Below are 15897 nucleotides of genomic sequence, written 5' to 3' on the forward strand. Positions count from 1 at the left end.
AAGTTGTATATATAATTTTTAGCCTAACTTTGTGTTGACTAGCTGATAAAACTAAACAGATTTTCTCTTTAGAAACAGAAACTTATACTGTATTTTTCATACTTTTAAAACTGTTTATAAGGCTGCCTCATAGTCCTCTTTATAGAGAGTTAAATAAGATAGCAAGATACCAGTGAAATGAAAGGGAAAGACTGATTGGACAAACAAAACCAGTAGCTAAGATACTGTAAATGTGGCACTTAACTTGCCTGCCTAGTGTGCTTCATGCTGAAGAAATATTATTTGATCAGAATTTAAGATGTGTTTTAGGAACTGGAAAGATGAGAGAAAAAATTTTTTTTTAATATAAGTCTTTTGGCTTGTTTTCTTATGCCTTTAATTACATAAACATGTTACTTTCTTCTCATACTCTCTATATAGATAACTGTGATTAACTCGAAATTAATAGGTAGGTTGGTTACCAGGCCAGAAATTGAGAAATACTTGAATGTCCTTTTTTCCTCTTTCTGTCCTTTTCACTGATCACTTCTATCTATGATCCTGGGTATATAAGACAGATGACCCCAGGGGGCCACAATTTCTTTGTAGTGACAAGGTTAATATTAGGTTGCAGATACAAAAAAAGGTGGTGTCCTGATATCTTTCTTAGGTTCTTGAGGAAAAATACTCTGTAAAATATTTTAGTGGTGTTAACATTATTTAAAGTTTCCTCATTTCTCTTTAGATGCCAGATCAGTTTGATCAAGCACTTGTGCTTAACCAACTGAAATATTCTGGGATGCTGGAGACTGTGAGAATAAGAAAAGCTGGGTTTCCTGTCCGAAGACCCTTTCAGGATTTTTGTAAAAGGTAAATAAGACTTCTGTTAGACCATTGAAGTGCATTATATCCTATTATTTACACGGGGTTTTAGAGAATAGAAAGTTAAGGGAAATTCATTATGCCAACTAAATATGGAATGTGCCCCACAGGTATAAAGTACTGATGAGAAATCTTACTCTTCCTGAAGATGTCAAAGGAAAGTGCACTGTCTTGCTTCACCACTATGATGAAACCAACAGTGAGTGGCAGCTTGGGAAGACTAAGGTGAGAATTACTGTGATTACCGTTCCATGCTTATAGCATGACTGTAGTTATAATACCTCTTTCACATCTTCAAAGTAGATGTTCTGTTAAAAGTACATGAACATTTTGGTGTGCTTTCTCTAAATCCATGCTCTTAAGCTTCATGTGTCTAACCTATGTATCTTCCCCATCACCCAACCTAGAGTATTGCCCAACTAGTGCTGATTAATATTTGTTGAATTGGATGTTTTCATTAAACACCATTTTTTTTAAAAGCTGCCTTTTGCATACAAAATTTCTTAAGAATTTGTGACATTTTATTTTATTAAGCATTTTCATTTTTATATCTGCAAACTAAATACTACTAAATTCAACTCAGTATAAGAAAGGATTTGTGGTACTTAGGTAAATTCAGTTGACCTAGTAATGTGAATTTGCTTACATTGTCAGTTTTGAAGTTTATCTGTTACCGTGAAACTAGACTCTTTTAAACAGAGCCTGCAGAACTTACTAAAGCCTTTCCACTACTTATTTTGTCTCAGAAGATAAATAGCCAATAAAAAGTTATACTTATAGGGATGGCTAGGTGGAGCATTGAACAGAGCACCAGCCCTGGAGTCAGGAGGACCTGAGTTCAAATGCGGCCTCAAATACTTGACATAAAACTAGCCGTATGACCTTGGGCAAGTCACTTAACCCCAATTGCCCTACCTTCCCCTCTCCAAAAAGCCAAAAAAAAAGTTATATTTATTAAGTCATGATGGGCCTTTGAAACCATTATGAGTAAACCAACAGTTATATTGTTTCATGTCTTCCAAAAAGCATCAAACAATGACTGAGTCTTTTTAGATACTGTGATACATCAATTAGCGAATACTCTGGAAATCAAAATTATTTCATGATAAAGTATATTGTTAAGTAAAAAATTACTTATTGTGCAAAACAGTGTTGGGAGTGTCATACAACATGGTTTCTGATAAACTGTGTATCTCTGGAGTTTTGCAGGATAGAAATAGTCATGGCAGCGTTTCTTTGGTAACAACAATTGAATATAAACTGGGCCAACCCAAAAAAAGATTTGGAGTTATAAAAGTTTGTCTTCAGCATCTTTGATTTTCCCTTTTTTTCTCCATTTTTCCCCCAATCTCCCTGACAACACCATACCTCAGATACCATGTCTTTCTGTTCTCCAGCCTTCTCCCTGCTGCCAAAAGAAGAAAAAGATAAGATATGGAATATTAGAGTGATCACATTTTGTTTGTTATAAGAATAGAACAGTTCCTGTCCTCAAGGAGCTTATATCCTAGTGGGAGAGACAAGTGTGTATATAGGCATATACAGTCTCTATAGAAATCAAGTACAAGGTAACCCCCGGTCTTCTTTGTCTTCACTTAGTATATTTTTTATTTTTCCAACCTGTTCCCTCATAACTCTTCATATACTTCAAATTGAGTGGTTCTTTGTTCTCATTGTGTCCAGTAAGCACTAATCTGGATGAAGGAGTGCACTAAAATGTGCTTAACATGCTTGAAGAAAAAGAATCCCCTTAGCTACAATAGGCATAAAAAGATTGGCTAGCTAGAAATAGTGGCTAAATATTTCAAACTGGGAGTAATAAAAAATGCAGAAATACCTAACTTACATTATTTGTAGATTGTTATTACCTAAGTGAGTTCCCAGGTCACTTTTTCAGAAAGAATTATTAAACCATAAGTTTGACTGACACAAGCAATCAGTGGAAGGCTTATTAATCATCTATACAGAATATTAAGGAACAAAAGCCAGTATTGGGCACAGTCCTTGTTTTGCCTTGAGAAGCTTATACACTCCTTGTAGAGACAAGACTTAGGCAAGTATTAATAGCTTTATACAGATTATACAGTTTTAAGAAATTCAGACTAAGAAAAAGGCCACTGTTCAGTGTGGTAAATCAGGAAAATTAGTATAAATAAAGTAATTCTTGTGGCTAGATTATGACAAATGCATAATTTGCTAGAGTTCAGAGAGAGAAAGTAAGAGAATAATATTAGCAAAGTCACAGAGGCAGGCATAAGTGAATTGTGTTTTTGGTCTGTATTCCTAGCACTTAACACAGTACCTGGTACCATAATAGATGCTTAATAAATGTTTATTTATTATGACTGACTGAAAGAAGCTGAGAAGAGGGGCTTGGTGTGAGGGAAAAAGTTAAGTTCCATTTTGAGGCATATTAAATTTGAGGTTCTTCCAGGACATTAGTATTAAATGTCCAAAGGGTAATTGGAAATGTGAAACTAGTGCTCAGGAGAGAAGCAAGGGACGGGAAACATCCATATAGATGATGGTCGTATATAAGGTACAAGATTAATTTTAGGGGAGCTTTGAGTATTTGTAGGATTTCATCACATTAAATCCAAATACTCTCTGCAACTTCGACCCATTCCTTGTTCTCTCTTGGGAACAAGTAAAATAAGTCTAATCTCTCTTCTGTATGAAAGCTCTTCAAAGACTAAACATGGCTGTCGTTTCCCACCCAAATCTCCTCCAGGTTAAACACTGCCATTTTCTTCAAGCAATCCCCTTTTCGTACATTCTCTATTCTCTTCACCATCCTGGTTACCATTTTCTGAATGTACTCCAATTTCTCCATTTCTTTCCTAAAATGTGTCATCTCTCCCACTGACTGAAATATTCCATTTTTGGTGTGATGGAGGCTGAGGGTAGTAGAGTGGTCCCTTGCTTTGTTTGGGACCAGGGGGACCTGTGGCCTCAAGGCCACATGTGGCTCTCTAGGTCCTTAGGTGTGGCATTTTGATTGAGCCCCAAGTTTTACAGAGCAAAATATTAAGAGAATTTGTTCTGTGAAGTTTGAATTCAGTCATCTTTCATCACGTCTTATCTTACTAGGTTTGGCCTAAAATTCTAGTCTATTGAAATCTCTTTTTGGATCATGGTAATCATACAAAGTCAGCCTATTCCTTCAAGATTACCTATTCTCTCCTGCCCCTCCCCTCCATTTTTGCTCATATCCATTTGCTTTACGATTTCTACAGTTGAAAGGGACATTAGTGGTTATATGGTTGTATGCTTAGGTGGTTTTTTTTTTTACTTCTATCATATTTATTTTGTAGAAATATATATCTAGACACCCTGTTAATTAATAGTGGAAAGAAAACTGACTGTTCAGAGAATTCGGGTTTTAATTCTGATTCTGCTATATAAGGTGGCCTTGAGAAAGTCTCTTCATATTTCTGAGCCTCAGTTTACTTGTCTGTAAAATGAGGAGATGAGATTCTCTTGGGTTTCTTCCAGCTCTTTATCCTTTGACTTACTATTTGTTTATAGAAGTTGTAGCCCAGTTTGGAGCAATACCACAATAGAAAGCATCCTCTTTGTTAGTGGAGGGATACCCATATGGTTATGGTATCCATAACCAACTAATCCAGAGGAACCCAAGCTGTTTGACCAAAATGATAGAAAAAAATGTTTCCAATACATTTAAAATCTCTATGGGAATTGTGGGGAAACTTTTATCATATGTTCAGATTGCCTTGATCTGATTTTCATGGAAAATAAGTATCGCAATATCCCAGTTTGGGGCAGGGCTTTGGAAATGTCAGGTCTATCAACTTAGAATTCTCTGTATATTGTTATATTAACTCAAGGTTAAGTCATATATAAAACAATTTCATTTTAGGAAATTTTCAGTTATTTCTTTATAAAGGTTTTTGTTTTGTCTTTGTTAAAAAATTTTTTTTAAAAAGAAAATCCATTGAAATCAGAGCTATGACAAATACCAAATATAATTTGTGGTCCTTAATAGGGATAATCCGTTTTCTTCTGCAGACTTTTTAATTTCTTGTTTTCAATTCTAATTTTCAAGTCCGCGTATGGCAAATATTCTTCTACAATAAACAATAGGACAGACAAGATAAAAACTATTTTCTTTACAGTATTTTTATACCCTTAAAAAAACTTTTATAAATGAAAAAGAAGTTCAAGGGAAGAATTTGTTCATTGATAATGGATGAATGCTACTTAAAGGGAAATAAGCTGATCAAATTGTTATCTTCATGCTTAACAAAGCTGAAGCTAACTTGTGTTCCTACTTAGATTTTGTACTTTGTTTAATTTCTTTTAAATAACTTCCTGAACAAAGAGAAATGGAAAACAGTCCTAAAGATTCAGGGACTGGGTAGGACTTAGAAGTCCTATTTTCCCCTGAATGGTGTATTGAACAGCAAAATAAGTTTACATGCTGTCACATTTTTATGAAACCTGATTTTGGTTTATAATTGTAATATAAAAAGATTGGTAGTTGGAGAAACACTAACAATAAAACAGACCCAGGTATTGTACTTGTAGTTTTGTCATTTGTGTCTTTTACATAAATATAGTAGGTATTTAATCTATATATGAAATGAAATAACTTTCATATGTAAATATTAAAAGCTTCTCGTACAATATACAAGTTTTAGAGTTTCAGGAGAAAAATTAGGGAAGCTTGTGCTTGATGTAATTTTTGAGGTTTGTATTTCTACCTGAATGCTGTTGAGAGGAGTGGGAAAGTGTCTTAAAGCCTAGTTCCTCACTCTATGACTCATAGGAGGTACTAAAATTAAGATCATGTGTGAGGAAGAATTAAGGCAAAATTTTTTCTACAGGCAAAAAATTAACTCCTAAGTCAAAAAATAAAGATAGATTTCTCTTCCTTTTTAGGAGAGACGTATAAGTCCTTTTAATTGTTTTAATTAAAAAAAAAAATGAAGTGGAAAGTGACATTCATTTATAGCCATAATGTTTGTACTTTTTTGGGGGGGGGGGATGGTTAAGTAACTTGCTTAGGGTTACACGGCCAGTTATTTCTGGGTGTGATGCTGAGTATCTGAGCCCGGATTTGATCCAGGTCATCCTGACACTGGAGCCGGTGCTCTTACTTGCTGAGCCACCTGGCTGCCCCTAAGCAATTGGGGTTAAGTAACTTGTTCAAGGTTACACGGCCAGGTGTTTCTGGGTGGGTGCTAAGTGTCTGAGCCCAGATTCGATCCCCAGGTCATCCCGACACTGGAGCCAGTGCTCTTACTCGCTGAGCCACCTGGCAGCCCCTGTTTGTACTTCTTTTTAAAAATTAGGATTCATAGTGTAAAATTTACAACAAACTATACATGTTGCTCAATCTCTTCTACCAGTTAAAGGGTATTATTTTTTTTATTTGACAAGTAGACTTAGAAATCTGTTGTGAGTGGAGGATTTGTGTTCTTGTCCCCAAGGAGTAGGCAACACACTTAGGAATTAACTTCAGGAGTCTTCTCAGTGAGTATGATCTACCAAAAATGTCTTCTCTATTTTAAACATTTATCAGGAATTCATAAACCACTTTGGCCTTTACTCCAAAAGTCTCTTTTCTAGGATTAAATTCTTAATGTAAAATCATGATATGAATACATGTTCCCAGAATAATAGAGACAGTGAACTGGAGCTGACTGTTACCATTTAATAATCATTAATGAATGGACCAACATCAAAACAAATGTTTGACTGAACATAGTGACATTTGGGAAAATGACTTCAATGGGGAAATCATTGTCATTGGATTTCCTTTTTGTTCCATTAAAAAAAATCTATCTTTCACTTGTTACTAACGATTCAGAAATTTCACATTCTACATGTGGGACCAAAATATAACTCATTCCATTCGCAATAGGTTCTGTTCTCGGATTCTGAGTTACTCTTGAATATAAAATCTGTTTTCCTGGCAATTTGGTGTTTAAGAGGGCCTGACATCTGAATTTTCTCGGAGCAGGTCTTCCTTCGGGAGTCCTTAGAGCAGAAGCTGGAGAAGCAACGGGAAGAGGAGGTCTTCCGGGCAGCCATGGTGATCCGTGCTCACATCCTTGGCTATCTGGCACGGTGTGTGACCTGTTAACCATAATACATAAGACATGCTTTTCCTGCTTTCATATTACATTATTTAATAATCTAAGATTATGTGAATTCGGTTTAAAATTACTTTGGGACTCTGAGAGGAACAGTTGAGCAAACTGAAGTTTGTTCTTGTTGCAGTCATTCCATCTACTGCTGTTACGTGATCTCAGTCTTGACAAAACCAAGGATTTTATTAAATATTAATTTTAAATTAATTAAATTTATTTAATTATAATATAAATAAATTAGAATAATTATAAATTAATATTAAATATTAAAAAGAGAAAAAATGACAATAGGTGACTATGCTGAAATGTTTTCATTTGTTTACCTAGTTTCATGCATTGTGGATTAGAGTCCTGATAGTACTACCCATCTGTTTAATTTTGTATTTTCTCAGTAACTCAATAGAGGTCTGTTCAGGAGTAATTTACATAATGAGGCCATTTCTTTTCATGTGTATATTAGTTCTATCTACACATACCGAACAATATGTCACATGAAACACCATGCATTCCCCTTTTTGTAGGACAAAGCTTTCCTGCTGTGGTAATTTCTTTTATAGAAGCAGGAGATACATCAAGTCTTTCATTTCTTAGAGTATCTTCTTGTTGGGGTCATAAAAAATGTAGCACTAGGTGGTGTGCGTTTATTTTGTCAAAATAATGCTAGTTTCCTCACAAATGGACCCTGTACTCTGGGTGGAAGTAGAGGGATGGTGGGGAAAGTGTCCCCGTAATGGAAGGATTGTTACAAAACCAGGTGCTTCTTCTGTTCTTTGGCTTCCCTGGAATCGTAAAGCAAACGACTTTCAAGGAACCTCTGTTTCCATGACTCATCTGACCCTCTTTGCCATGTTGGTTGCTCTTCCTTTAGGAAGCAGTACAGAAAGGTCCTTTATCATGTAGTTATAATACAGAAGAACTACAGAGCCTTCCTCATGAGGAGGAGATTCTTGGGCCTAAAGAAGGCGGCTGTAGTGCTCCAGAAACAACGGAGGGGCCAGATTGCCCGACGAATTTACAAACAAATGCAAGAAGAGAAACGGAAACTAGAAGAGAAGAGGAAAAAGGAGGAGCAAGAAAGGTGCTGTGTACTCCAGTACTGGGATTTAACTGAAAATTACATTTTATGTTTCCTTCTGAACATCCTTTGTGGCAAGCAGTAGTGAATGTTTTAGATCCTTTTAAAAACAACAATAATAAGTCATTCCTCTCCTACTGGGTCATTATGTAAATTTCTTAGACACAGAGTAAACTTAGTGCTGCCTTGGAGTGATATGCCTACTTTTATTTATTTTTTTGTGGGGATGGAATCAATTTCTGTAATTTCCCCCAAGTGGAATATCCTTGATAGAGGAAACTTCCCCCACTGATGCTAGTCACAGCCCAATAACCTAGAGTTATGCTGGGCCCACTGGAGGGAAACAAGCTGACCTATCATCACAGAGTTAGTCTGAGTGAGAGTCTGACATCCAAACTAGCCTTATATTTACTTGGCTGTGTTTCTTTTTCTTATCTGTAGGTAGAATAAATATATTTGAAGAGAGAAGTTAAAACCTTACTTCTTTTAAAGTTTCTGCCTGTAATTAGCAAATTACCATTGGAAAATAAGTGTCTTTGTGGGGGGTACATCAGGGTTAAGTGACTTGCCCAGGGTCACACCATTTGTGGCACTTTGTCTGATACTGGATTTGAATTAAGGTCTTTCTGACTGCAAGGTCTGTCCCCAAGTGTCTCTTAATAAGGTGTTATATTTTTTCATGTTCACATTCTTTTCTTAACTTTCTAGGGAAAGAGAAAGGAAGAGACAAGAAGCAGAGCTTCTTGCCCAGAAGGTAAAGAATATTTTCATAACTTAGCTTTCCTATTTGTCCTTCTTACTTTTCATGCCTAACAACTAACCCATTGAATTGTTTTAAAATGCAACATGTCTGACACTAAGGTCATTATTATTCTCCAAAATGCCCTTTTCCTAACTTCTCTTTTTTTGTTTATAGCACCACCATTATCCTCACATCCCTTAGATTTGAAATGTTGGAGTCATCTTATTCTCATTTCTCCTACCATAAAAATTACTGCCAAATATTGGTGATTCTACATCAGCAGTGTATCTTCCATCTCCCTACCCCTTTCTAATTCCACTGCTGTGATCCTAAGCCCTCATTACCTAGAGTGTTGTAATAATCTTTGCCTAATCCCCTTGTCTCCAGTCTGTCCTCTTTTCCAATCTATTCTTTGCACCAGCACTGGATTATCCTTCCCAAAATGCAGGTCTCAACACATTGTATCTCTGAACAGAAGTCTTCAATAACTCCCTATTGCTTACTTTAGATTATTCAAGGCAGTGTGTGTAGCAAGAATAGAGAAGCCTCTATTCTTCAATCTCACCCTGCCTTGTTTTACTCCCTTCTTTTGAGAATAATCTTCCTTTCCTAGTGTTCTGTCCTTAAGACACCCCTCCCCCCACTCCTCTTACCTCCTTCTAAGGATATATTATGGAGTTAGTATTTATTAAGTGCCTACTGTGTGCTAGCACTGTGCTAAAGACAGGGGGCGATTCAGAGAAAAGGAAAGAGCCCCTCTCCTTGAGGAGCTCGTGATCTAATAGGAGAGACAACATGCAAACTACAAAACACAGATAAGTCAGCAGAGGGACTGGAACAGGCTTCGTATAGCCGTGGTGTTTTAGTTGAGACTTAAAACAAACCAGGAACTCTAGAAGATGTAGGTGAGGAAGAAGGGCATTCCAAGCACGGAGGACCACCAGTGACAGTGTCCTAGAGCCAAGAGAGGCAGGGTGTTGTTCAAGACTGAACTGAAGAGTGTGTAGTGAGAAGACTGGAAAGGTGGGGGGAAAGGACAGGTTTTGAAGGGCTTTGAACGCCAAGCCGAATTTTACATTTGATCCTGGAGGTGATGTGGAGCCCACTGGTGTTTATTGAATAGGAAGGTGACCTGGTCAGATCCATGCTTTAGAAAAATTGCTTTGGGGGAGGAGGCTAGGTGACGCAGTGAATGGAGCACCGACCCTGATGTCAGGAGGACCTGAGTTCAAATCCGGCCTCAGAAACTTAACATACACACAACCTAGCTGTGTGACTTTGGGCAAGTCACTTAACGCCAATTGCCCTCCAAAAAAGCAAAAAAAAAAAAAAGGAAGAAAAGAAAAATTGCTTTGACATTGAACATAGGATGGTCTGGAGCGGTAAGAGATTTGTGATGGGCAGACCCCACCATCAGGCCGTTTTAACAGTCGAGGTGTAGGAAACGAGCACCTGCAACAGTGTTGGCAATGTCAGGAGACATATTTCAGATTCAAAGGTGAAGTTCTCAAGTCTTGGTGGCAGATTGGAAAATATGGGTGGTGGTGTCCAGAGAGAGTGAGGAGTCAGACATAAACTGATAGTGATAGGGAAGTTTGGAAACCTGCCGGTTCTATTCAAGGAACCGAGTTCACTAAACACTTATAAAGCCAATCTGATAACCCACCAGGCATAAATTGTCTCTTCTCACCTAAATCTGTCCTGACCACTCTGTTCCTTTTCTTACTTACATCATTGTAATTTGTATTAGTTATTTGTTTATTTTTCATCTTGTCCCTGCTGGACTGTAAGCTCTTTGGAGACAGGGGTTGCGTCGTGCATCTTTGTATCCTGGGAGTCTTGCACGGGGTGAGCATTTAATTGTTTAATTGGATTGCGCCTTGGAATTAAAATCAGACAAGTAGAAGAAAGTGAACTCTAAAAAATGTCTCGTGGGGATTTCCTAGTCATTGCCTTGGTTTTTGAGTTTGTATTTTTTAACCAGGAAAAACTTTGTGCATTTGAGTTTCTTATTATGAATTTAATTTCCACCCTCCATTGAAACTTTTCAGTTTAGATCCTTACTGCATAGGACAATGTGATGGCACCTCATCACAGGTGTGTATTGAAACATACTGAAGTGTTGGCATTTCTCCCCTTAACAGGCTGAAGAGGCAAGGAGACTGAAAGAGCTTGAAGCCCTTCAGAAGGAAGAGCAGCTGAAACAGGAGATGGAAAAACAGAAGGAAAACAAGCAAGTGGAAGAGATCTTACGCCTGGAGAAGGAGATAGAGGACCTTCAGCGGGTGAAAGAGCGTCAGGAGCTGTCCTTGACAGAAGCTTCTTTGCAAAGACTGCAGGAGCTCCGCGACCAGGAGCTCAGGAGGCTGGAAGATGAAGCCTGCCGTGCAGCCCAGGAGTTCCTGGAATCCCTCAACTTTGATGAGATCGATGAATGTGTCAGAAATATTGAGAGGTCCCTCTCTGTGGGCAGTGGCTTTTCTGCAGAGCTCAGTGAACTGGCGAGTGACGCCTGTGAGGAAAAGCCTAATTTCAACTTCAGCCAGCCTTACCCAGAGGAGGAGGTGGATGAGGGTTTTGAGGCTGATGATGATGCCTTCAAGGATTCGCCAAACCCAAGTGAGCATGGCCATTCCGATCAGAGAACGAGCGGCATTCGGACCAGTGACGACTCCTCAGAGGAGGATCCCTACATGAATGACACAGTGGTCCCTACGAGCCCTAGCGCTGACAGCACTGTGCTTTTGACACCCTCTGTCCACGACTCCGCTAGTCTGCACAACTCATCGAGTGGGGAGTCTACCTACTGCATGCCCCAGAACTCTGGAGACCTCATTTCCCCAGATTATGACTATGACCAGGATGATTATGAAGATGGGGCTGTCACTTCAGGCAGCAGTGTGACTTTCTCCAACTCTCACAGTAGCCAGTGGTCCCCTGACTATCGCTGCTCAGTGGGGACATACAACAGCTCGGGAGCCTACCGCTTCAGTTCTGAGGGAGCTCAGTCCTCAGTAAGTACACACTGTTGTTTTTGTAATTGCTGAGCACATTGTGAAAGTTTCCACTGTCTCAACCCACATGCACCAGTTTCTTTAGGTCAATATAATACAAGATATCCAGAATCTATTATTTACCCAACAATAAAAAGATCTTAAAGCCTTTAATTTTCAAAGAGGATTTTCATTAGCAAATAGAAGTCTTTGTTACTGCCTTCTGTATGTAGCTAGATACACACCCAGAATTGAGTTTTGCCTGAAGCCTAATAAAACTGGTATGTGTTTACTTGGGACTTGAGCAATGACAGCCTTGGCTTTTGTAGTAGGTTAAGAAATGAGACGTCTTCACCCAGCATATTGGGAAAAGTTTGGAAGAATTGCTTCAAGTTTCACCAATTGAATATTGTTCCTAATAGTATTAAAAAGATGAGGAATGGGTAGAAACTGCTATAATTTTTATTGTTTTGTCAAATCCTTTTCTAAATTAGATTAGTTAATTATATTAATTCACTCTTCTCCCCCGCTTCCCTCGGTTCATGCATTATACTCCAGTATGATCATTAAGTTCCTCCTATATTTTATTGAATATCTTAAATATATTCATCTCTTAAATATCTTTAAATATTTTTAGCATAGAAACTTAAGATAAAATAGCTTTCAAATAATTTGGTTATCATTTTATCTTTTAAACAGCAAGGTTGTTTTGTGTTTATGTTAAGATAGACATCCTTCAAATTATGTAAAATCAATCTGTACATTCTAAAATAGTTCAACAAATTACTTGGTTTCAAAATGTTGACATGCATTTAACCTTATAAACATCTGCCCCTACTTTATATCTAGACACTGATGACTGTCAAAAAAGAGTTGGCCTCTGCATCAAATATACCATCATGATTTTGTTCACTGCATACTCTTATTTTCTGTCTTTTTGTACAGTTTGAAGACAGTGAAGAAGACTTTGATTCTAGATTTGATACAGATGATGAACTCTCTTATAGAAGAGACTCAGTCTATAGCTGTGTCAGCCTGCCATACTTCCACAGCTTTCTGTACATGAAAGGTATGTTTCAATGTCACACAGATTCTGGTTTTAAATAGAACAATAGATTGGTAATAAAAGAATTCAGATTTCCTTTTGACTGTGCAGGTCTCACAACAGAGACAATCAGACAGCAATCTTCTTTTCCCATAATGGTGGCAATGAGACTGTTTGCCTGCTGCTACCCAGAGCTGGGATGGTGATATACCTGCATATATAGAACATATAGTTTACCATTCTCAATTCTGCCTTTTCCCTATGGGGATGTTCAGGATGGTGATTTCTAGTCTTCCACCCACATGTCAGTATTGGTATTATTCTGTCTTTCATCTTTATATCTCTGAGACAGAGGGGGAGACACACACACACACAAGCACACCATTGTATTTTATGGAGGCCAGGTGCATTGATTGTTAGCATTTTCCTTTCATAGGTGGACAGAGAAAGAACAGAGATGGGTGTGGCAGCTGTGGGTAGTAGAAAAGGCACATCCTGATTACTTAAATGGCTTGCCACACCCCATATCAGTCAGCCTTTGTGTTGCCTTGGTGGGATTTTTGGTCCTAAAGATGCTTTACAGTTTTTTGTTCTCACTGTTAAGAAATTGTGAAGTTATTTTACTCACATTTTCTTTACCTTGACTGTTTGCTGCAATGTGGGAGGGGCATTTGCAGTGATCACCAGCATTCTCTTTTGTCTCTTAAGTAAACAGAGGTAGAACAGAAAAGTGTTTGGCTTATATAAAAACCATGTTCAAAATCCTTTTGGAAAATGTACTAAAGGGGCTATCAAAAGTGAGATGAATTCCTCCTTGCACTGCCCACAGACACAGTGGGAGGCAGGGGGTGGGGAATGGAGCCTGGGAGAGAAGATCTAAATGAACTAGGAAGAAGAGACAATATGGAAAGAAACTTTAGACTTAGGCCCAATAAGAGTATAGCTCTTAGGAATTGAATTATAATGAAACTGTCATCAAATTAAAAGATAAATTGTTCGGTCCTTTAGTTAAGTCCACCTCTTTATGACCCCATTTGGGGTTTTCTTGGCAAAGATACTGGAGTAGTTTGCCATTTCCTTCTCCAGCTCATTTTACAGATATGGAAACTGTAGCAAATAGGGTTAAGTGACTTGCCCAGGGTCACTGGGCTAGTATGTGACATAAGGTCAGATTTGAACTCAAGAAGATGAATCTTTATGATTCCAGGCCTGACGCTCTTTCTACTGGGTCTCCTAGCTGCCCTTAAAAGATAAAAGTAAGTTTAAATGTAACTTCAGTTACATTGCAGAAGAATTGGTCCCTATATCAGTCTAATTTTCCAACCAGGCCATAATGTTTTAAAGTGTTTAGTCATTTCTTTAAAAGAGAAAACTCATCGTTTATTAATTTCTCTTGTCTATCTGTTGTTCTGCTTCCTCTACTCGTTTTCTGTACTTCTTATTTTTCTCTCATTCCCTTTCCTGCTTTTTATTCCTTTTCTTTTCTCTTATCTCCTTTCCCATTCATTATTGATTTTGTTCTCTCTTTTTCTTCTTTCCCTTTTTTTTCTCCTTTTCACTCATTGTTCATCTTCTTTCCTTCTCTTTTGCTTTTTTCATCTCTTCCCTTCATTTTTCTCTTTACTTCTGTTAGCCACTTCCCCCTTTTCTCCTTTATCTGCCTCTTTCCTAATTCTTTGCTGTCTCTTTTTAATTCTTTTCTTTGATTATATTTCCTTTATTCATCTTCATTTTAGCTCTATCACTTCAGTCAAGTACACGCTCTTCAAAGTCTTTCATTCCTGTCTTCATCCCATCACACAGCATGGGCACAACCAACCCCCTACAAGATTTGATTCAAGGAGTTACCTTCTTATCCCTCACAATCCTTGTATCATATGTTATTGAAAATTTAGAACTTTAGAGGTGTGTCATAGAATGAAAAAATTGGGAAACTCTGCTAACCAACTGACCTAATAAGGCACAAGCTACCTGAAGAACAACTATAATTAAAAATGACCAACAGTATTATAGCAAGCCTAGAAGATCCTTGTTAGGGTTCTATAGTATTCTAAAAGCACATGAAGATTTTCTGGGTATGGTTCTGAGTATTGTTTTACCAAATGGTATCAGCATGGCATGCGGCTTCTATGTGTTTGTTAATGAGATAGATATCTCATGAACTTAACTATTTGTATTGCATTATGTTTAGTCAGGCTAAACTAATTGGAAATAGAGAAAACACAAGATAAATAAAGCATTGTAACAGTGCTCCAGAGAAGAACACTTGGAAGACTGATCTTCTTTCACAGTGAGGCAAAGGGATACTGCTGTAGTTGTGTTGATTCTTAAAAGAGAGATGCAGGAAAAAAAGGTTTTAAAAGAAGAGTTGATAACGAAAGCAGAGTGCTGCAATCTTAGCTTCTTTTGTCACTTAATTTTATCAGCAAAATAACCCATCAAACATGTGTGCAATTAGGAAAATAATAGCTTCACCTTTGTTTTATGGGAGATCGGTCACATTCCATGGACTTATAAGTACCAAGAGAAAGGTTTGGTTCAGAGATGGTAAATACATCAACATCATATGATGAGCCAATAATTCAGTGTTATTACTCAGCCTAAAAGCTAGTTTCTGTTTCACTTAGGAAGAAGTTTTATTCACTTTTAAGTTTTATGTTAGATCAGACTCTGTTAATAAAATGATAGATTTTATTATCAGTCTTAATGCAGCTGCTTTTGAATCTACTTTTGAGAAATCTGTTCATTCCACAAGTAGAAATGAATTTGATATTTATTTCTAATACCACTTATTTGTTTTTGGTAGGAAACAGTTCTCTAGCTTGGTACATACATAGATTCCTGTTTCAGGCAAGCACAAAATGCTTTTGGTTTAGTTGCCATCTGAGCAGCATCTACCCATAGTTATCACCCAAGCTCAACTGGGCGACACTCTGCCTTCCCCTACTCCAGTATAGAATTCTTTCTTTCTTTCTTTCTTTCTTTCTTTCTTTCTTTCTTTCTTTCTTTCTTTCTTTCTTTCTTTCTTTCTTTCTTTCTTTCTTTCTTTCTTTCTTTCTTTCTTT

At 37.5% G+C, this 15897-nt stretch overlaps 1 protein-coding gene across 1 annotated transcript in view; it reads left to right on the plus strand.

The window, feature by feature from the left end:
• Positions 1–15897, plus strand: part of MYO10 (myosin X) — a 266909-nt gene that overhangs the window by 218087 nt on the left and 32925 nt on the right. The window contains exons 20-26 of the mRNA XM_069101406.1: positions 725–849; positions 972–1086; positions 6848–6954; positions 7846–8055; positions 8761–8806; positions 10939–11808; positions 12733–12856. Coding sequence (XP_068957507.1) covers positions 725–849; positions 972–1086; positions 6848–6954; positions 7846–8055; positions 8761–8806; positions 10939–11808; positions 12733–12856 — 1597 coding nt within the window. The remainder of the gene's footprint in view (positions 1–724; positions 850–971; positions 1087–6847; positions 6955–7845; positions 8056–8760; positions 8807–10938; positions 11809–12732; positions 12857–15897) is intronic.

This window comes from Petaurus breviceps, unplaced genomic scaffold (assembly GCF_028583685.1).
Source record: "Petaurus breviceps papuanus isolate PSGF00001 unplaced genomic scaffold, PetGlider_PUasm1.0 47, whole genome shotgun sequence".
In the NCBI taxonomy this organism is placed as follows: domain Eukaryota; kingdom Metazoa; phylum Chordata; class Mammalia; order Diprotodontia; family Petauridae; genus Petaurus; species Petaurus breviceps.